Source organism: Ctenopharyngodon idella, chromosome 7 (genome assembly GCF_019924925.1).
Source record: "Ctenopharyngodon idella isolate HZGC_01 chromosome 7, HZGC01, whole genome shotgun sequence".
NCBI lineage: Eukaryota > Metazoa > Chordata > Actinopteri > Cypriniformes > Xenocyprididae > Ctenopharyngodon > Ctenopharyngodon idella.
This window is the reverse complement of record NC_067226.1, coordinates 25,802,602-25,826,477: the sequence shown is the minus strand read 5'-3', so window position 1 is coordinate 25,826,477 and position 23,876 is coordinate 25,802,602. Positions and strand designations below refer to the sequence as shown.

At 37.0% G+C, this 23,876-nt stretch overlaps 1 protein-coding gene across 2 annotated transcripts; it reads right to left on the bottom strand.

Annotated features, from left to right (window-relative positions):
- Nucleotides 1–1,020: 1,020 nt before the first annotated feature.
- On the bottom strand, nt 1,021–22,392 carry nectin4a (nectin cell adhesion molecule 4a). 2 transcript variants are annotated; one of them, XM_051901529.1, is made up of 11 exons: nt 21,828–22,392; nt 15,564–15,773; nt 14,876–15,043; nt 12,951–13,229; nt 9,674–9,791; nt 6,603–6,754; nt 6,164–6,323; nt 5,990–6,065; nt 5,472–5,528; nt 5,130–5,306; nt 1,021–4,231 (listed from the first exon to the last, which is right to left on the bottom strand). In XM_051901529.1, exons 1-11 carry the CDS (start codon nt 21,874–21,876, stop codon nt 3,791–3,793), a joined length of 1,887 nt encoding a protein of 628 aa, XP_051757489.1. In that variant the 5' UTR covers nt 21,877–22,392; the 3' UTR covers nt 1,021–3,790. The 2 variants fall into 2 exon arrangements, with proteins under 2 accessions (XP_051757489.1, XP_051757488.1); XM_051901528.1 differs by having other exon boundaries at nt 15,564–15,776; nt 21,828–22,391.
- Nucleotides 22,393–23,876: the final 1,484 nt, after the last annotated feature.

Genomic DNA, 23,876 nt, shown 5'->3' with positions numbered 1-23,876 from the left:
TTTGTCTTGCCAATTTACACATTCAAACGATTTTAAACGCGGAAGAAGAGTCGAAAATCGGGATTCGCGCGCACGCAGAGAGAGAGGCTTTCAGACAGCCCACCAAATTAATTATTCTTTCACGTTTACTTGCGCTTGAACGGACACATACACACATTTTGTCAAAATACCCGTCTCGGCAAGCATTCTCTTGGTTATGCCATAATGAATGGTTGAGAAAGAAACCGGATGTGTGTCAGTATAGAGAGTAATAGACGTCACTTTCCCGCCGGAACGCGCTCCCTCAGCTGGACTGAGTGGCAAAAGAACCTGCTGCATGACTTGATTTAATAGGGGAAACTGCGAAAACGCGAGTAAAACGATTACACTAAATGTTGGGCTCGAAAGTGTTCCTTATGACATGTCAAAGAAACCTAATCCATGGATATTTACATGCAGCCAGGAATCGTGTTTCCTGACATTTATATGTGCCTGATTTCGACGCCGGGGAAATACATAAAGCAAATCGGCCTGTGAACGCTTTATATAAATACAATATAGGTAGGTCTAAATCGGAGTGATCACTTATATAAATGTTATATATTTCGTCATATCGTCCAGCCCTAAAACTTGTATAGTTTTTGTCGTGTTTATTTAAAAACACCCAATTATGCAGAATATAAGATGGTAAACATTTAATTGATGAGTTGTCAACACAATATATAACAATACAATATATAGGGTATGATTTTACCCCAGAATCCAACATTTTGACACAAAATGATAACTGAAAAACATGTTTCTCTGCCTGGAGTCCAGCTGTTTCTGTTAATTGCAGCAACCTATTTGCTTCTTTTTTCTGTAGCTTTCAGCAGTCTGTAAAAATATACCTCAGATTTTGTGTCAAAGCTATTTGTACAGTCAGTCGCAAAGCTCTTTCCCATTTTGGATGTGTTTTGTGTGTTTTTCGTGGCATTCACGCTGAAAACCAATGCTGCCACTCAGTCTTTTGCCACCGCAGTCATAACGGTCGACGGTGACGTCACGTTCATACCCAAAACAACAAACGGTGCTCATATACACACACGATGTGGTGTAATACTACCAAAAATTATAATCATAACCTTTATCTCCATACCAAAATCCCAGATGGCCAGACAGTGATTCATCTTTTATAAATCATTAAAATATTAGACTAAGTATTTTAAATGTTTAACTTTTTAAAATGTTAAATGTTTAATATGAATAAATAGCGCTCATAAACGGCCATCGAGATGGCATTCTCAAGTGAAACGAGTCGAGGCTTGGACCCGGAAACGGTGTCGCTTACGTCACGACTTAACAAGCGGATATTCGGTCTTAAAGTGACAGCAGCCTAATATTCCTCCTGTTGTCTGTGTCATTAGTGTTAAAAAAACAAAACAAAAAAAAAACATCATCATCATCATCTACCATGTTCGAGAGCAAAGAAGATAGTGTGGAGAGCAGTCAGGAGGAAAGTGATCATGACAACTTGTAGGATAAAGCCCCGTTCACACCGCCAGTGACTTTTTCGCTGCTTGTCGCTAGTCTCTGTACTGTGAAGTCGCTTGTGGGCGTTCCTTGTGATGTCACTGTAATGTAATTGGTAGACTGCACGTCTGGCCATATCTATAGAAAATTCAATCACAAATGATATATAAAACTAAGAAATCCTTCTAATTTGACTAGGAGAAATTAGGCTTAAAAGAATTAAAAGTAACATTCTGCTGTTGTAGAGTGTTGTGACTGTAGTGCTCAGCGCATTAAATCATTAACTAGATTAACTGTCGATCATTCAACTAATTAAACTCACTCAAAAATTACTAAAACGTCATTCGAATTTGACAAGTAATCAATTTTCTTGTCCCTAATAATCCAACAAAATGCATGGGGAAACTGTAATATAAACTACAGCAGTGCTAATCTGCTCACAGCATCATATAATTAACAACACAAACTATCAATGTATGAATCAAACTCACAAGACTGCCAACCGCTTCTTTTCCACGCATCATTTTATTATATGTATGTGGTTACAGTCAAATCATATAAAACAGCGAAATCGCTCCGGAACTATGTCCTGTCTGTCTTGCCTGCACTCGAGACGGAGACGTGAGCTCCAGAGAGCCTTCACTCCTATTGGTTGTCGCTCGCAAAATTCGCTTCAAATTTGCATAAAGTTGACATTTCGGAACTTTTGTCACGTGTCTCCCGTCGCTTGACACGCCTATGTTCTGTCGCCAACGGCCACTGTCACTCGTGTCACCTGAAGTAGCCAGCGCTCCATTGAAATTAATGGGATCCTGTTGCTTTGTCGCTGTGAACGGGGCTTAAAGAGTGTTGCGTAAAGTTTGAGTACCATCTCCAGATGCTCCCTTGTGAACCAGTCCAAAAAAGTTATGTGCACCCCTGAACATAATGTTACATTTACTTCAGAAAAGCCATTCAATGTCCATAAACTGTATAGTTAACGAGAAAATGTAGTATATAGAGGAACATTTTGAAATTTGTGACAATACCACCCCTCTTCCCCTCAATTCCCACTCCAAGCTGAACTCAAAAGTTGGTAGCCCTGCATACTTGATACAATTGTTATTGTTAATATTGGGAAATATACTAAATTTTTATTAGGTTCCATTCTTTTTTTTCTCATTTTATAAAATGGTGGTGTCTAATCCCGAAGTATGCACTGTTTTAATGTATTATTTTGGTGGAAATTATAGTTAATATGGCGCACATTTCTAGGTGAATCACCACACCTCAGATTGTGCCGTTAAGATTTAGGCTGAAAAGTACCAAACAATGATGTCCTGATTCAACATTGTGTTTTCTGAAATTAATCTAACATGGATACATGCAGTATAATTAGTGTTGATTTAATAACTGGTCATTAACGCCACCCCCATACAATGTAGTGAACTGAAAACACCAAAATTACTTACCATCAGGACCCATTTAAGGCTTTATATTTTGTTAGATAGAAAGGTCACAGGAGTATCTCAGAAGCTTGCAGTAACACTACCTGCTTATTAAAACTAGATACATTTAAAGCTTTAGTACATAATGAAGTTTAAATGTTGTAAACAAAGACAATGTCACTCCTGCAATGACATTTTGTGAACATGCAGGAGTCATTCTCAAAATATGGTAATGCAATACTTCATAATACTATTCATGCACTGGGTAGTTTCCAGTAAAAACACAGAAAAGACACATAAAAAAAAAACATTTCAAAACACCATTTTACATCTTTTTGGATTATAGACATTAAGGTCATAAAGTCACAGTGAAGGATTAACTGACCAGAAAACTGTTCATGTAGTGTTTTCTCCCTCAATGGCAATTCAAGTGAAGCCTTATGTTGCAATAATAATAAAAAAAAGATCTTAAATTCCATTCCCAGGTCACACAGAGGAGCTCAGCTTTGGTGGTCTGGTTAATCTGTACCTGAAACACATGTTGTGCTCCATAATGCTCAAGCGTCCCAGTTCCAGAATACATACTGGATTATGCAACTATTTGAGGGACTATTTGAGTAATGCTGGTATTGTTTTTCAGGTTTGAGTTTGGTTAGATGATGGCCTGATAGTTCTGTTCATGTTTTTGCCATCTTGGGAATGTACTCATATAAAAGTTTATATAATAGATCCATTTTTAGGTAAGTTATTGTCAAGACAGCACTTGGAAGAGTGAATTTACAGAAGAGCAAATCCTTCTCCTGTAATATCAACTGAGTTTAAATGGCGATAAATTTAAGACTCTTCTAATGCAAGACGTTTCCAAACAAACACTAAACGATCTGAGCTTTGTGGATAGTTGGGCTATGCTGTGGGAGGAAATGTGTTGCGTTGGCCGGGAGCAGGATGTTGTTGGGTTTCGACTTGGGCCGTAGCGTGCCATTAGTGCGCTCAAAGTGATTGGATAGCGCCTCAGATATCTGAGAACTCGTCGTCTCGCTGCCGCCGTTTTCAAAACCATCAGGCTCCATTAAACCTCTGTGGACTCCTGAATCCGTAGGGCTAACAGAATCTTCTTCCTCTTCGTCTGTGAGAGTCGGGTATGTAGGCACTAAAGGTGAGTGATGCCCTCTGCTGCCCCCTCTGCTACTTCCTCCTGATTGCGGCCTCCCCTCTGCTGGGAGAATGGCATTGCCGTTCCGAGATCGACCAATTTCAACGGGCTGGTCCATTGTATAAGAAGAGGGGTGGAGAGGAGGAAGAAGTTGGGTTTCCTGTATAGCAAAATTGTAAATGGTGATTATGTGCAGCTTTTCATGCACATTTATTTGATAAACATATGTTCACTGTGTTAGTATTACTAAACAGTTCGGAAATACTAAAGCATTAAATGGATAGTTCACCCAAAATGAAAATTGTCATCATTTACTCAACCTCAAGTTGTTCCAAACCTGTATGAGTTTCTTTCTTCTGTTCACGCCCACGGACCGTTGGCTGAACGTCTGATCCATCTGGCACACTTAACTGGAAACACTTAGAACGTTTAGCGTCACGGCATTTGTTTCCAGGTGGACCATTAAAGAGCGTGACACACACGTCTCCCAGACATCCTGTAGAATTCAACCAACCAGATGACGACTTCGAAACTCCTGAAGTGTTTCCAGTTAAGTGTGCCATATGTATCAGACGTTCAGCCACCGGTCTGTGGGCGTGATGTCTGAGGCTGAGACTAGGCTACGTGAGACTAATGGCTACCGTCAACTGTCTGGTTACCAACATCCTTCAAAATATCTTCTTTTATGTGCAACAGAAGAAACAAACTGGCAGGCTGCATGTATTTGATAAAAAATACAATAATATTGTAAATTATTATTACAATTTAAAATGACCCTTTTCTACTTTATAATATACTATGATCTATTTTAACTTATACAGAGACATTTTTTGCACCATAGATTTTGGGGGCATTTTTATAAATTTTTGGCTGCATTTTTGCCCCAAGCCCGTTAATTTCCACCCTATAGAGCACAGCATGATGGCGGGGGTCTTTTTTGAGCACAAGCGGAGGTCCTTTCTGTTACGAGGCCCGTTTCAAGTGAAATGGGTGAAACACAGCAAAGGCCGCTACTGTCAACCACACATGCAGACTCATGAAATGTATCTCATTCATACCTGTGACATGTTACTGTCCTGTTCATAAGACTCCATCATCATCATTCGAGTGGAGTCTCTATCAGATCTCTCTGTCAGTTTGTCTCGACCTCTTCTGGATGTGTTATAAATTGCAGGGCGACCGAGTGAGTCCACCCCTCCTAGTGTGGAACGACTATCCCTAGAGCGAGGACGATCCTGTGAAAGTAAACGTTTAAGGTTTTTATGTGTTTTGTGAGAGGAAAACAAAACACAAGCAATATACTTGTGAAGACAATTAAAACTGGATTATTCTTTTATTAACATAAAACAATTGCAGAGTGTGACTGGTCAATGCATGAAAACATGACAAGAGAGACGAACCAGTGAGGAGAGACTTGTGCGTATCGTCCCTTCGACTCTTAAAGGATGATTGTCGTCCTTTTTAAAAGAAGACAGAGACAGCGAAATGAGAGGGAGGGAGAAATAATAGACAATAATATACATCCTTGTTTACATATATACATTTGACCCAAAAGGTAATTAGATACTTAAGCCAAAAAAAAAAAAGGCAAATAAGGAGGCATTTATTTTAAAGCAAGAGAGTATAAGTAGTTCCAGTTCATATTAAAATATTTTATAGATTATGGCAAGTTTGAAATGATAAAACAGTATATATATATTCACATAAAAATACACACTGAAGACTGGAGTAATGATACATTACATTAATTACATTTTAAAATATATTAAAATAGAAACAGCTAATTATATTTCACAATATTGCTGTTTTTACTGGATTTTTTGTCAAATAAATGCAGCCTTGGTGAACATAAGAAATCTTATCCCAAATCAAATCATCAATAAACATGTTTTAAAGTGTGTGTATATGGATTTTTTACCGAGTATCTGTTGTCTGTGCTGCCTGAGTTGACTCTCCTAATTGAGGCTTGTCTTGACAGAGTGCTGATTTCCTCCCTTAAAAAGAGAGTGAGACACAGTCAGATTGAAGTACAGGGATTCAGACCAGTCATGTAAATTATTCTGTGTTCAGAAAGAAAGACAAAACTTCTTACTTTTTTTCATTCAGCTCTATGGCCAGTTGTTGATTCTTTCGTTTATAGTGGCGGTTTACTGAAATTATTACTATGATAAGAGTGAGAACAACCACTGCAGCAACACCGGCAATAATAATAATCAGCATGTAGTTCACTGTTGTGTGCTCATGAAGCGACTCTGGAAGAAATATGCAACAAAAGCTACTTATACTTTTTGGACAGTACATTCAATTACAATTGTATTCAATTTAGTGTATGCATCAGGCTTCTTTATGGTGCCTTTATTTATTTATTTGTCCTTACAGAGCATGACTTTTATTTTATGAGCTCAGCTTAACTATATTGCTTTAATTTTATAGGTTATGAGACACGCAGTTGCATAATATTTTCACTAGATGACAGCAATGAGTGAGGGTTCACTTCAACATGAGCGAAGGGTTTTCAGTGGGATACACACCTGATATACTTATTGAAATCTCAGCTCTTCCAGATCCCACCAGATTGGTGGTAGTGCAGACGTAATCTCCTTGATCTGTCAAGAGGAGGGGCCTAGAAAAGCGCAGAGTGCCGCCGTCCACCGTCACACCCTCTGGTAGAGCTTCACCTTTCCTGTATAAACAAAGAAATACAATTCAACCCCCAAATAAAAAAACACTTTGAAAACAACAGAATGCTTTGGTCACCTAAACTGAAGGATTCAGTGCATAACAAATGATTAATGCTTAATTATTTCATGAATTAACTTAAAATGTCCTTGTATCACTTTCAGCTCATCAGCAATTTTTTTCTGTAAAATGTTTGTCCATCATATTGTCACTGAAAATCATATTGTCTTTGAATAGCATAGGTTAATATTCTATAAAAAAATAAGAATTGTCAAATTTGATTTCATGGTGACTAAAAAAAAAATCAAATTAATTCATATAGTGCTATAAAGCAGTAGTTTAATTAGATTTAAATTTGTCAATTAAAATTTTTATATAGCGCTTTTCACAATATATATTGTTTCAAAGCAGCTTTACAGAAAATGCTTGTTTTAATATACGATAAGGAAGAATTCTGTTATCAGTCAGAGATGAGTGTTAATATCATGTTGATTTGAAAGTAATATACAGCTGTAATATGTGTCATGTGGTTAGTTAACATCATGTATTCAGTTAAACACAAACACAACAACAAATGTGTTAGGCACGCAGTGATTACAACTGGTTTTTCTTCAGGATCCAGTTTTTTTACATTGGACATTAAAGGGTTAGTTCGCCCAAAAATGAAAATAATGTCATTAATTACTGACCTTCATGTCGTTCCACACCTGTACGACCTTCGTTCATCTTCAGAACACAAACTAAGATCTTTTTGATTAAATCCGAGAGCTCTCTGACTCCTCAATAGACAGCAATTTAACCACCATTTTCAAGTTCCAGAAAGATACTAAAGACATCCTTAAAATAGTCGATGTGACTGCAGAGATTCAATTTTAAATTTATGAAGCGACGAGAATACTTTTTGTGCGCAAAAACGAAACAAAAATTACGACTTTATTCAACAATATCTTCTCTTCTGTGTCATCATACGCTGTTTACGTTCAGCACTTCCAGGTTCTACGTCAGAATGCCGGCTCATTATTGGCCGACGCTGTTCACATGAGCAGCACGACACATGCGTGTGATGCTGACGCAGGAGCCGGCCAATAATGATTCAGTGTTCTGACACAGAACCTGGAAGCGCTGGACATAAACAGCGTAAGAGAATGACACAGAAGAGAAGATATTGTTGAGTAAAGTCGTTATTTTTGTTTAGTTTTTGCATACAGAAAGCATTGTCATCGCTTCATAACATAAAGGTTGAAACACTGCAGTCACGTCGACTATTTTAAGGATGTCTTTAGTACCTTTCTGGACCTTGAAATTGGTGGTTAAATTGCTGTCTATTGAGGAGTCAGAGAGCTCTCGGATTTAATCAAAAATATCTTAATTTGTGTTCTGAAGATGAACGAAGGTCTTACGGGTGAGGAATGACATGAGGGTGAGTAATAAATGACAGAATTTTAATTTTTGGGTGAACTATCCCTTTAAGTGATGGCGTGACAAGATGCGAAACTCTGAATTTAATGTAGTCTGGGTTTTTTTTGTTGTTGTTGTTGTTGATGATGTTTTCAAAATACACTGTAAAAAGTTTTTCGAAGTTGTAAATAAAACCACGATTTTTGGAGTATGTTTTACAAGAACATACTAAGAATACACTTTATTTCAATAGTCCACTTTAGACATCCTACTAAGTATAAGTAACTTTGCAACTACATGTCAATTAACTCTCATTCATTTGCAGCTACAGTATATGTCAACTAACTCTCATTAGAGTATTAGTAGACTGTTAGGTTAGGGTTCGGGTTAGTGGTTGACATGTACTTGCAAAGTTACTCATAGTCTGTTGGAGAAACATCAAAATAAAGAGTTAGCAGATATTAAGCAGACAGTCTACTAATACTCTAAAGACTGCTAGTTGACATGTAGTTGCAAAGTTACTTATAGCTAGCAGAATGTCTAAAGTGGACCATCGAAATAAAGTGTTAGTCTTTCTCAAAATTTCATGTTAAATTAAATCTTACTTGCCATTTCTTTGTAATTATTTTTGAAATGTATTAGCAATTAGCAAAGTAAAAAATGTATTCTACATCAGTTTTTTCAGTGTAGCTTGTCAAGCATGTTGGTATCCGCTTTATTAGTTTGATATATGGGACACATTTTTCCACCTTTTTATAAGTTGATAAGCCTTTATTTTGCTGTAATCACAAATAGACCCACACAGTGTTTCTGTAGACAATGAGAACTTTGTCCAGAGTTTATACCAGGAACTATATGTTACAGTATGTTTTTTATAGCACAGTGTGTTTTGCATGAGGACAGTAGTGATACTCATCCCATGACACACAGGCAAATTTTCCTGACACCATCGTCATTCTCCAACTCATCAGCCTTTTCTCACCCCTCGCTCTTTCTCTCCGTGTGAAAATTCACTATGTCTGTTTGCTGCGCAAGTTGCAACACGACACCAGGCCACAGTTACTTCATTTACTTTGCATTCACACCGAGCAGCCAGAAAACAGGTTTCCCCACTTGAGAGGTGGAGAGGAGGAGAAAACCAGAGAATGTTTGTCTCAGGAATTGCGTGATCATCTATACGTCCGTGTCTACACCCCCTTAGTCACTCGTCCCGAAAAATGCCAGAAAATAGGTGTGTGATTGTGACTAATTACCTCAGACTTGTTCATGAATGCGAAAACAACTGCTGTGTATTTCAATGACCTCTCAGTGTCAGTGTTACTTCCTAACAATCTCAACTAGATTTGATCAACTAGATTATAGATTCGCTCATGAATTTAGGCCACAACCTACTCGTCCACACCTACAGATTACTCTGGCATGCTGATAGAGAAGCCAACCGAAACACAACTAAACTGACAAGACAGGCTGTCAGGAAGACAAACAAACAGATTGATAGATACAGGTGAAAAACATGTAGGTTTACCTCGTCCAGTTGAATCGGTGAGGTTTTGGATTTCCTTCGCCATTGCACTGTAGCATGGCATCTTGCATTCCAGCATGCCAGCTGTCCTCGTAGCCAGATATCAGTGCATTCGGAGGGTCTGTACGCACACATAAACACATATACAAAACAATGCATTTTAAAAAGATCTCCCAATTAGGTGTGTCTAATTCACTTTTCAGCCTCTTGTTTGAACTTGTGATGAACTTCCTGTTTGACCAATAAGTTCGCCTGACTCTTTCTGTTGTTGACACAGTACAAACTCTAATACTGATGTTATGAAACATGCATATGTTTGAATTATCACAATTTTGTGCAATTAAATTAAAGCAATGGGTTCTAAACCCACATGACATATTACTTCTGTGGAACACAACAGGAGACATTTTGATGTACTGGTTGTTTTTCTCCAGGCAATTATACAATTAAAGAATGAGGACTGCAGCTTTCAAGCTTATTATAAATGATTTATCCATGCACATCACTTTTTTTTTTTAATTAATGTGCCCTCGTAATCTTTAATTAGAGTAACTTCCCCTCCCTCTTGTAGCGACATCTCTTCACTAATGAAATGTTTACTGGCGCGAGGGCGGGACAACCTGTCAGTCACGTGAGATCGACCAATAGCAAACCACTACCATCCAATCAATTCCTCATGGACATAATCAAGTCCCGCCCTAAAGTTTTTTCCTCATTCAAGAAGCAGTAAACGTAACAATAGGGAAGAAAAGACAACTGCGACTTCCATTTTATGCCGACTTTAAAAAGGATGTAAAAGCACCAATAAAATATCATAAAATGGTGCACATTAAATTATATATAAGTCAGATGAAATCTTTAGGGGAGGTCCAGACAAATTTAACTTATAATCTTCTATTCTAGTGAGATGTAACCAGATCATTGAGTCAGTAAGTTGAATCGAGAACTGCATCAGTCCAATTTGTGAATGAATCATTCAGATTGGTTTTGTGAACTGAATGATAGATTCATTGAAAAGTTCAGAATCAATTCCTATTCATTATAACTGAAGTGGAAAAGAAAACAAACAAACCAACAACCAGGATATTCTTAAGAATTTCTCCTTTTTAGTTCCGCAGAAGTAAGAACAACAAAGGGGTTTCTAAAGACATGAAGGTGAGTAAATGATTGCAGAATTTTCATTCTGAGTGAACTATTGCTACTAAGTTTTCCCAAAGCAAAAATGTTTTTATGACTGTAGCTCAAGTCGTGATGAATCAGAGAATAACAATGTAGTCATAGTATCGATTAAGACAATAAACAGATGTCCACAGGTCAAAACACATATGAAGGAAGCTACATACGTAGACATAAAGAGGTGAAATGATGTTTCATCATATTTAAATTTCACAAGAGCAGTAAACAGGAAAAGAGTTTTAGGTTTACATTTTAAAATTCACAATCCTTCTGAGTCATACACAGACAGCGATGTAATACATTTTGATGTGGCTCTAATAAGACTTGTGGCGCAACAGTATATCAATCATACTGCAGTAAGGACAACATTACAATTATTTTGAAGTGAATGTTCTTTGGCAGCTTATGTGTATAACCTGACGAGTGGTTTGCACTGGCAGGTAAAAAGTTAAATTAGGACACTAAGGCCTGGTTTCACAGACAGGGCTTAGACTAAGCCAGGATTAAGCCTTAGTTCAATTAGGGCATTTAAGTATCTTTTATAAAAGTACCCTAGAAAAAAACATTACTAGTGTGCATTTTGAGACAAAACAATGGCTCTAACATATTTTCAGATCTGTCAGTACAAGTTGCTTTCAGTTCAAACAGCTCAAACATGCATTTTAGTCTGGGACTAGCTTAAAGGGTTAGTTTACCCAAAAATGAAAATTATGTCATTTATTACTCATCCTCATGTTGTTCCACACCCGTAAGACCTTCATGCATCTTCGTAACACAAATTAAGATATTTTTGATGAAATCCGATGGCTCAGTGAGGCCTCTATTGCCAGCAAGATAATTAACACTTTCAGATGCCCAGAAAGCCACTAAAGACATATTTAAAACAGTTTATGTGACTACAGTGGTTCAACTTTAATATTATAAAGTGACAAGAATTCCTTTTGTGCACCAAAAAACCAAAATAATGAATTTATTCAACAATATCTAGTGATGGGCGATATCAAAACACTGCTTCATGAAGCTTCGAAACTTTACGAATCTTTTGTTTCGAATCAGTGGTTCGGAACAACAAAGTCACGTGATTTCAGTAAACAAGGCTTCGTTACATCATAAGTGTTTCGAAATTTCAATAGTTCACATGACTTTAGCAGTTTGATACATGCTCCGAACCACTGATTCGAAACAAAAAATTTGTAAAGTTTCGAAGCTTCATGAAGCAGTGTTTTGAAATCACCCATCACTAGAAATTGTTGAAAAGTCGTTATTTTGTTTTTTTTGGCGCACAAAAAGTATTCTCGTCGCTTTATAATATTAAAGTTGAACCACTGTAGTCACATGAACTGTTTTAAATATGTTTTTAGTACCTTTCTGGGCTTTTGAATGTGTTAATTGTCTTGTTGGCAATAGAGGCCTCACTGAGCCATCAGATTTTATCAAAAATATCTTAATTTGTGTTCTGAAGATGTACGAAGGTCTTACAGGTGTGGAACGACATGAGGGTGAGTAATTAATGACTGAATTTTCATTTTTGGGTAAACTAACCCTTTAAGACTTGTCTGTGAAACTGGGGGTAAGAAATAAGAAATTTTATTTTAAATAAAGTAATAAGTGATACCAATTCTTAGTAGAAAAAAAGGTAAATTTAAACATTCCTATTACTATTATGGGGGGAAATTATTTAAATTAAAATTGATATTAAAATATTCTAAAATTGAGTATAAAAGTAAATTTATAAACATACATTTGTAAAGTACTATTAAGTATACATGGTAGTTAGTACTGAATTCATTTAATTTATGCTGATTTTAATTAAATGTATTGTTTTTGTACAGTATGATTTTCATTATTGTCTTACAGGAATGAGAATAAGATGTTTTTTATTACAGTAATAAGAATTCAAGGGGGAAAGAATGCCATTTAAATAGGCTACAATGTACATGCTATGACATTTTTAAGCATTTTTCTTTTGCATTCTTTATGCATTTTTGATTCTGGGACATAATTTTGACCTAAGCATTTCTTTGAGAGATTTACCCAATATACAGTAGTTTCTGTATTTACACTAGTAAACATTTTCATAAAAATGTAAGAGATTAAGACTCACAGTGTACTACAAGTTTATTGGAGATCCTCTGGGGGCCGTTTTGAGATGGATGCCAGACCAGACAGTCCAGCTTCTGTCCGTTCATGCTACGGAGAGGGTGGAGGGAAAACTGAATTGAGGCCACCATATCATCCAAGCTCCGGTTCTGACTCTGACCCGCAAGCTCTGTGTCCCAGGAGAGGGCTGCCATTGGCTTAGCCACCGAACGACATGTAGCAGCCGGACGGTATGACTGGCCCTCAATCAGGATGAATGGATTCAAGGAGGTTATGGGTTTAGCTGTGAAATGAAATGACAAATAAATAAGAAATTACAAATAAAAAACATGATAAATACAATTTAAACTATACAATTAAGTACTCACAGAACAAATTAGCTTAATAGCAAATTCAGAAAATACTGTCTATATCTTCAGCATTCATCCTGGTTTGTCATGCCCAAGGGGTAAATGTTTAAATATAGTTAGCATGATCCAGTTCAAATGAATTATTTAGTCCTGACAGACTGACTGACTGACTGACTGACTGATTGATTGATTGATTGATTGATTGACATTAGCTTGTTCAGGTGTGTTTGATTAGGGTTAGAGCTAAACTCTGCAGGACCGACATTGCCTATCCCTGATATATATTATAGCAGATATTTCACCATGATTTTTAAAAACTATAAAATATCCCTGTTTGCTTACCTGTTTCTAACAGTGTACTTGAACACAATCATAAACAATACCTCCGAAGGAGAAAGCAGCAGCTATTGTACGATCATACAATCGCAGCAACAACGAACATTGTCATGTTGACACCTCCATCATCACTCCCTTTGACTAGTGTGTTATTCTGAGAACAATGTATTCATCAAAGCAGCGCTAGCCTTGCGGTTAACGGGTTGTCTAGGTATATGAAAGGGAATGAAATTACATGAGTTATGTTAAAAAAAATCAAAGGTTTACTCATTCCTTGTCCTGGGGGCTAAATCTTTAATCGCTAACTGCTGCAGGGTTGTTGCATATACATAAGACTCAAATCTAAATCTAAATCTAATTCAGGGGTGTCCAATCCTGCTCCTGCAGGGCCACTGTCCTGAAGAGTTCAGCTCAACCCCAATTAAACACACTTGAAATCAGTGTCTTACTAGACATTCTAGAAACTTCCAGTCAGGTGTGTTGAGGTAAGATGGAGCTAAACTCTGCAGGACAGTGGCCCTCCAGGATCGAGTCTGGACACCCTTGATCAAATCTAATCTAAATGAAATGAAAAGCTTTATTATTAATTTCTTGAAGAAGACGCTGTGAGAGATTGATGGTGTCACACTGGTTTATTTTAGTCAGACAAACTTTTCCTGTCTAAGTGGGCGGTTCTTGACCAGAAAAGATACAATGTGGACCAGAGTATATGCAGAAAATCAAACGTTGGGTTAAAGTAATCTTCCAACGTACCAGTATCAGTTTTGGGTGTAATGCATTACTAAGTAATTTATAATTTAATTACTTTTCCCTTAAAAAAGTAAACTAAGGGATTACTGTGATTTTTCCCCCCCTGTAATCTAATTACAGTTACTTCTTAAATATTGTAGGTCGCTGTGATTTTGCCAAGAAAGACATGTTCCTGGATCAACATATTTTGTTGATCCTGGAACAACATTTCTAAACCCAACCCTACCCATAAAAAATCAGAGGGAAATGACAGGTGAATAACACTAATGTAGAAGCACCTAACCCTGGTTGTGAGCCTAAATTTGACATAAACTGTAAACTTGTCTCTCAAATTTGAGTGGTTGATTGGAATGTTGTTCCAGGATCAACAAAGATGTTTTTTAGAGTAACTTTCCCAACACTTACCAGTATATTAAATATGAAAAGTAAGAGTTTTGTATGACAAAAGTTTGTTGTCTTTTGTTTGCCCATAGCACTGATTAAATGTACTTACTCCACACTGTGAGCGAAATCTCTGCCTCAAAGTTTCCAGAGGGGAAGGTGGCGACTTTGCAGATGTATTTGCCCTCATCTGCAGAACTTGTGTGCATAATAATCAGAGCAGAGTCTGCTATTGGGTCACTGGTCTGGAATCGCACACGCCCTGAATATGCTGGGCTTTCTGTGAGAGAGAAATAGAAAGAGAATAAAATGTGTTTGTTACATCCACCATATGACAGTATTTTTTTTGTATGTTTCAGTTTTGTGACACATATGACAAAAAAAATTTGCACACACAAAATTGCATGTTTCTTTACAAAAGTGAATTGGAAGTCACTTTGGAAAAAACATATTCTTAATGATTCAATGTAAATGAATGCAAGATGAGTACAGAAATGAAAGTAGGAACTGAACTGAATTGTACAGTACAGGTATAGTTATATTACTAGATTCAAGGATGAGCCAACAATCAGATTAACCAGAGCAGAGCTGATAAAAATCCTGAGATAAAACTGTAATACTATCTAGCAAAGAGAGGAGACTGTTATAGTTACACTTGTAAAAGTTTCCAAAGGGTTTTTTTCTTTGGAGATAACGATATCGGTAAAAAAAAAAAAAGTGTATTATTTATGATACAAAAATGTGCAACAATTTAAGTTTTGACATCTGTGATATAAAAGACAAAAAAGAGTTTGTTTTACCTGTCTGTCCTTCACTGAAATGAGCGGTGATAATCTGTTCTTCATCTCCATTTGAGTTCTCTCGAACCCACAACACCTGCACCACCTTAATCTCATGGTTTGATACATTGAATCGACAGGGTAAACGCGTTTCCTCCTCTGCCAAAGACTGCAGATCCCAGGGGGACTTAGAGGGCTCTAGAAATGGTTCTTGTTCTCCACTTACACAGGCTGCTAAAAGAGAGAAAGACAAAGTAGCAGATGCTTTAACAACATTCTGGCAACAGCAATTTAATAAAAGAAACAAATTCAATTAAATGATCCATGCTGGAAGTTGTTTGATAAACATATTATAATTATACTTTGGTTGGAAAGCACATCATTTGAATTAATGTTGTAACCATAAACAGTGGAAGAATTGGTGGAAGAGCAGTGATTATATATATATAATTAGCATGAAGTTTTTTTAGCATGGTAAGCAGGGCTTGACTTTAACACCCGCCAACCCGGCAAATGCGGGTAGATTTCAGCTGTGGCGGGTAAGACAGCCACTCCCACTAGCCACTTTGGCGGGTTGAATTTAATTTCAGCTTAGAGCCAAATGATCGTTGAAGATCGTCGTATCACAAAATTACAATTCAATTACAATTCTTTATCGATTAACTTGCTGTTAGTAAAGGAGGGATAGGCGAAATCGCGCTGAATGACACACAACAGAAGCGCTCTCTCTCTGTCTCTCTGTCGCACGCGCAATCAGTTCTCCTTGCGCCTGAATAGTCAAATACACGCACACACAGATGTTAAAATGCCCGTCGTGTGGAGTATCTCGCGTGAATACAGTCGGTTATGGCTTAAGTGGACGTAAACAGGTGGGTAATAACTGGATATGTCAGTATATTACGTCCATGCATTCAGCAGCCCAATTAAATACCTGTCTGTCATTAATGTTAATCAAACAACAAAAAATGTTAAATAAATGTATACATGTTAAATAAACCTACTGTATCTGAAAAAACTTTTTTTTTTTAATTTGCTATTGATTTTGTTCTCCTTTGTTCTTTGTTCTCTTTTGTTCTTCTTTGTTCTTTTATATAGCCTAACAAAAATAACTTATAAAATTTATCATATTAGCCAATGCTCATATTGCCCACCCCTTGCCCACCTGTACATACCAGCTGATATAAAATGTAGTCTTGATTTGGGTGGTCAATCTGCATTTGAAATCAAGTAAAATGACTCAAAATCAAGTAATTTAAGCATGCCAAAGTCAACTTTAATCATATAAAATGTAATTTCTCAACAGCAAAATTGTGGCCAGTGAAAATGCTGAGTGGCTAACTTTGGAAAACCACTAGCTGGTGAGCAAAAAAGTTAATGTCAAGCCCTGATGGTAAGAGATATGAACATGCTAATGTATTTGGTCTTGGTGGAATAGATCTGCTATGCTGCTGCAGCACTAATAGCATATATCAATAACCCCATAGCAGATCTATACAGGTGGAGCTGGGGAAGATGAAGGGTTTTAGAGGAACTCTGAAGTGTGCTGCAGACTGCTATTAGTGAATGTAACCAGCCATTTAAAGGTGTTGAGCAACAAGCTCATTGGCTGAAGATGCAACATGAACCAATCAGCTTGTGCCACGTAGTTAACGCTGTAATTATCATCAGCTTGCATTAGAACCATCAGTCTGCACCATCTAGAGTTTCATGACAGAACTGGGAAGAAAGGTGATTTAAGTGACTTTGAACGTGACATGGTTGTTGGTGCCAAACGAGCTGGTCTGAGTATTTCAGAAACTGCTGATCTACTGGGATTTTCACACACAACCATCTCTAGGGTTTACAGGGAATGGTCCGAAAAAGAGAAAATATCCAGTGAGTGACAGTTCTGTGGGGGGAAAATGCCTTGTTGATGCCAGAGGTCAGAAGAGAATGGCCAGACTTTTTCCAGCTAACAGAAAGGCAACAGTAACTCAAATAACCACTTGTTACAACCGAGGTCTGCAAAGAGCATCTCTGAACACACAACATGTCAAATCTTGAAGCAGATGAACTACAGCAGCAGAAGATCACACCATTGCCACTCCTGTCAGCTAAGAGCAATTCACCAGTCTCACCAAAATCGGACAATACAGATTGGAAAAATGTTGCCTGGTCTTATGAGTCTCGATTTCTGCTGCAACATTCAACATGAAAGCATGGATCCATCCTGCCTTGTATCAACAGTTCAGGCTGCTGGTGGTGTAATGGTGTGTGGGATATTTTTTGGCACACTTTGGGCCCCTTAGTACCAATTGAGCATTGTTTAAACACCACTTCCTGAGTATTGTTGCTGACCATGTCCTTCCCTTTATGACTACAATGTACCCATCTTGATAGAATCTTCCAGCAGGATAATATACTGTCACAAGGCTCAAATCATCTCAAACTGGATTCTTGAACATGACATTGAGTTCACTATACTCAAATGGCCTCTGCAGTCACCAGATCTCAATCCAATAGAGCACCTTTGGGATGTGGTGGAACGGGAGATTCACATCATGGATGTGTAGCCGACAAATCTGCAGCAAGAGCATGATGCTATCAAGTCAGTATGGACCAAAATCTCTAAGGAATGTTTCCAGCACCTTGTTGAATCTGTTGAATATTATACTTTTTGAAGTTTAGTTCCTCCCCCTGGTAGTTTTGTAAGACAACATCCCTGAATTAGACGTTCAGCTGTAAAACTATGTATTTAAATGACTTTTTATGTTATTGCATATTGTATTTTACAATGTTTTGCTCTCAATGTTAAGAAAAATCCACCACAGCAAGTTCCTTGTAGCACTGAACAGCAAGATGAGACCACAAGTTAAAGGACCAGACCAAAAAAATACTATGCCACATATCATAAAGCTTAAGGTGATTCAAGCAGGGCTTTAAAAAGAATAGAAGTAACACCTTTAAGAGATATATACCTGCATGAAATATACCTGCAGTAAAAGGAAAGTTGGGCCACATGGGCTGAGGTCATCTGTTACCTTCAATACGGTGGTAACATGAACCGTTTAACACTCTATTGAACTGGCACAGAGAACAGAGAGGTGAAGCAGACATGGGCATAGATTTGGATAACAAAATAAGAAAAAGGAAGAGGGGTGAGAGACAAACAGATGTCTGGAAAAGCGTATGTGAAGGAGAGGTAGATATGCTGCTCAACTTGTTATGTGTCTCAGGGCTAATTAATTTTGGGTGGCAGACAAGCATAAGCAAACACTCAATTCAACACATATCCAAAGCTGAGTGAATAAGCTGAACTTACAAGCTTGTTTTGCATTTAAATACAAAACCATTCAAATAATATATTAAAAATAAAATAAATATATAGTACAAACAAGGATGTCATGCGTACATCATGTTGACTGGGCCCCATGTATGAATAAAAAAAAATGCATTGTTTACTGTTATTTGCAGTTCAATATCTACTCAGGGTTAAAAAAAAAATGGTAATAATCTATTAACTCTAATAGCTTCTCAGTTCAGGGCAGTGATTTGGCTGTAATCCCTTTAATTAGTTTCTGAGTCACTCTAACTCTGGATTGAACTTTGTGTCAGTAGCCCAGATCCTTGACCATGAGGTCACAACTGTCAGTTGTCCAGTTTGCGAAAACTAGAGCATTACATCAATGAAGAGTAATGACAAGCCTCCCAGACATATCCTTGTTGACATAGATCCTCTGTCACACAGCATGATTTACCCCAGTATGACATGTTCCTGAGTCAACATCCTTATAGTGGTTGTCATTTGTTGCCTAATACTAGCCATAAATAAGGGGACATTAATTACAGAGATAGATCTAATTAATTTGACTGATATTAGTAACAGTTTAGAACACATATTCATTATTAACTAGGAGTTTTCCCTCAATAAACTCCTGATTACTGCTTATTGATAGTAAGTAAGTAGTTGTTGTATTGTTTATGTTTAGGTATGGGGTAGGGTTAAGGGATGTAGAATATGGTCATGCTGAATAAGGCGTTAATATGTGCTTTATAAATACTAATAAACAGCCAATATGTTAGTAATATGCATGCTAATAAGCAACTACTTAATAGTGAATATGTGTTCACTTATCTAAAGTGTTACAGATATTTTTACTAATACAAGAACTTCATTAGTCTGTAATCGGTTATTAAATATTAGGTCAACTGATATATTCATCTGATGGATTTCTGAAGAATAACAAATAAAAATGGTATTCACTGGTAATGTATTTTTGTATTATTATTATTTTATTAACAGCCAATTATTCTCTAGCAATCATCTAGATGACAAAATAATTTAGCATACTACATATGTACAGTATAATGGCATTAACAACAACAACACCCTTTTTTTTTTGTATTGTTGAAGGCTATAATGATCATTTATTGTATCAAAAAAGCAGAAATAATTAATAATAATTAAAAACTGATTCTGTCTGGTTGTGAATGTCAGACAATAATGACCAAAATGATCATAAAATAATTTTAGTCTATGTATGAATAAGAAATATATTATGTTTAGCCTATTGTTATTTACAATTCAATATCTACCAAGCGTTGAGAAATGAGTCATAATCTCTTAACTTTAAAGGGTTAGTTCACCCAAAAATGAAAATTCTGTCATTTATTACTCACCCTCATGCCGTTCCAGACCCGTAAGACCTTAGTTAATCTTCGGAACGCAAATTGAGATATTTTTGTTTAAATCCGATGGCTCCGTGAGGCCTACATAGGGAGCAATGACATTTCCTCTCTCAAGATCCATAAAGGTACTAAAAACATATTTAAATCAGTTCATGTGAGTACAGTGGTTCAATATTAATATTATAAAGCGACGAGAATATTTTTGGTGCGCCAAAAAAACAAAATAACGACTTATATAGTGATGGCCGATATCAAAACACTGCTTCAGGAAGATTCGAAGCGTAATGAATCAGCGTGTCGAATCCGCAGTTCGGAGCGCCAAAGTCACATGATTTCAGCAGTTTGGCGGTTTGACATGCGATCCGAATCATGATTCGACACGCTGATTCATTACGCTCCGAATCTTCCTGAAGCAGTGTTTTGAAATCGGCCATCACTAAATAAGTCGTTATTTTGGTTTTTTTTGGCGCACCAAAAATATTCTCGTCGCTTTATAATATTAATATTGAACCACTGTACTCACATGAACTGATTTAAATATGTTTTTAGTACCTTTATGGATCTTGAGAGAGGAAATGTCATAGCTCCCTATGTAGGCCTCACGGAGCCATCGGATTTAAACAAAAATATCTTAATTTGTGTTCCGAAGATCAACGAAGATCTTACGGGTGTAAAACGGCACGAGGGTGAGTAATTAAGGACATAATTTTCATTTTTGGGTGAACTAACCCTTTAATAGGACTGTCTGCCAGGAGAAACCGATTGTTAAGCACCTTACAATAATTAAAAACGGATTCTGCCTAGTTCTGAATATCAGAAAATAATGACCAAAATTATCATAAAAAACAATATTGGTCTCAAATCTCAAAATAATTGGTTGACTGGAATGTTGTTCAAGGTTCTGACCCTAAACTCTAACATCAGAAGGCAATAGGCCTAACTCATGACTGTAGGAATGTTGTTCTTGGACCAGCAAAGGATGGTGATGTGGGAATGTCCACACTGGACGCGACCATTGCAAATTCATTTGTCCTCCATACAAGAAGTAGCGCTCGCGCTTGGAGTACGTCAGAAATAGAACCTGGCATCAGTTCACTATCGGAAATGTGTCGCGTCGAGTCATGCAGCACCCACAGCTTTATTTTAATGGGTTCTATCTGCTTTTGTCACGCCTTTCGCGTCTGGTGTTGACACGGTGTTAAATCTATTAATCTGGTTGTATCACATGCTTAGACCCATGACCCTGAATCAACACACGTACAGCTGTGAATAGCTCCTACACCGGGAAAACACTCAAAAATGTAAGTTACGTTGACAACACCCTCAGATTCATCACACCCTTATTCTCACAACTTCATCAACCCAGAAACACTCCTTAAGACTCTGCGTATAACACACAGTATGTGTGTTTGTGCGTGCGCGCGAGCAGGGAGCGCCTGTCTGTCACACTGAATCACACTCAGTTTGTCATAAAAACCAGTTCTTCCAGTAATATCAGGCAACCGTAACGTGTTGTTAAGTTCTTTTCCAAAACTTTTAACTCAAAATCCTGCAACACGTTTTAAAATTGCACCAGCAATGTATTTATTATAGCCTAGGCTATATGAAATGGCTCACCTGAGTTCCAGAAGATCAACGCAGCAAGAATATATGAAACTGTCTTCATCGTCCTCCAGTTCAGACTTTCACCTGAGCCCAAGTTATCAGTTTGGCGAACTCAATGTGATGGTCATTATTAATAGAGCAAAACAGTGTCCCTGTCAAGAGCTAGTTGTATTCCCAATCAATCCAATCGATCACAGATGTTGGAGAAGAGGAGGTAAGATCACGTTGGGGAGATCCAGTGCAGGAAAACAAAATCACTCTGTTTAGAATCAGTATCGATTAATTCATTTGAAGTAGCCTACAAAAAAAAAAAAAAAAGGAAACGATATCAGTTAATAGAATGTGTATGGATTATATCCAAAAAAGTGAACGTTTCTCCATGCGTAAATCCTCAGGGGAGCGCACAAAAGTTTTACTCCAGTTTAAGGTGTTTTCGTATTATTTTATGATCTATGACATGTTGAGAAAAAGTATTTCCATCATTCTTCTGACGTTCGGTTTGAGAATGCGTTAAATAGCTCTGAGAGAGGAATCTCTCAAAGGCACCTGTTGGAAAAGGCAGTTCTGCATTGCGCAGTCGTGCACATGTTCTTACGCGCACTGCTGAACTCAACTTTCCAGTTTTTAATCCGGGTGTTTCTTCCAATCGAATGATTCAATCTAGCTACTGGTTTAAAATTTTGTAATTGCTTAATCGTTTGAGATCTTTAATGGTCGAGCTCATCTGAAAAATCTGGAGATTATTGCCATAATGTTTTGTGAAAAACAAGTTTAGTCTGAAAAAGACCAGGGACTTAGGTAACAAATAATGATCCCAATGAAAATGGTTTTATGGGTGCAAGATCTTTCAGAACATATAATTTATAGTTTTACCTTAAAATGAATTTATCTGCCGATTTATCTGTTCAGCAGCAAATCATTATTCTAATGATTCCTAGTATCCAATAAGGTTTTATGCATCAAATAAGATCCAACTACTAGACAACATATCTGATTAATTTTTGCAAGTGGCTAAATGGCTATTTATCTTGAATCTAACCTGAACTGTCATGTATCTGGTTGCATTCCTGCCCTAGTGGAAAGGGAGCACCAAAACTATAAACCTGTTCCTCCTCCTGAAAACAGTTAAAGCCCCGGGCAGTTTTACTCTGTTCAACGGAATAGTGTTCCAAATGAGGGTTTGAGCTGAAAAAGACAGTTATTCACGATAAAGAAAGCCCTCATAAAAGAAATACATCATATATGTATACGAATATATACGTTTATGTTCTCTAAATGTCCACAAATGTCATTTATGTTGTCTCTTTAATTTAATTTTAATTAATTAAAATGGGACGGACACATTAATATTAACAGAAGAAAAAAAAATTGCTATCTGTGATGCTCTGGCAATATTGTGAAACAGTCATACCAATTAAGAACTATGAAAAACAAAAATATCAAGGGGGGGGGGGGGGGGGGGGGGGGGGGAATCGTTTGAATCAAACTAATAATTCAAGTTTATTTGATGAAATCAAGTATAGGTATATAGTGACATCTAGGGGACAATTAGAGTAGTTTTCAAATATAATGCAAAACTTATTGCTTCAACAACACAAGCATGTCTGCACAGTTATGCACTATAGAGTGATCCACAATAATAAATATTTTTATCATTCAACTACATTTAGATCTATTAGCTGCAGTTTTGGAAGTAACGCATTACAAGTAATGTGAGTTACGTGATCAGATTACTTTTTCAAGTAACTAGTAGAGTAACATATTATGCAAGTCTTATTGACAGACACCTCTCCTGTCCCCATATGTTGACAGAAATTAGGAGTGAGGTGCAGAAAATGGTTATTGTAGTTCTAGACTAAATGTGAACATGCATTTTCTCATCTCATTTGCACAAAGACAGATTCAGTGTTCCTCAAAATAAATAAAAACAATGAAATGCAAACTCAGAATATTAAGAAAACCTGCAAATAATTATATATGTTAAATATTACAAATATGGACCTACTTTATGTATTTAATCTCATTTTATTAACCAATTTCTTCAATGAATCAGTTCTGCAA

Coding starts and splice junctions, on each gene's coding strand:
- nectin4a (XM_051901528.1), bottom strand. CDS start 21,876: ATGAAGACAGTTTCATATATTCTTGCTGCGTTGATCTTCTGGAACTCA. Junction 15,777..21,827: donor GTTGATCTTCTGGAACTCAG/GTGAGCCATTTC, acceptor TCTCTCTTTTAG/CAGCCTGTGTAAGTGGAGAA. Junction 6,755..9,673: donor CACCGATTCAACTGGACGAG/GTAAACCTACAT, acceptor TTGTTTATACAG/GAAAGGTGAAGCTCTACCAG.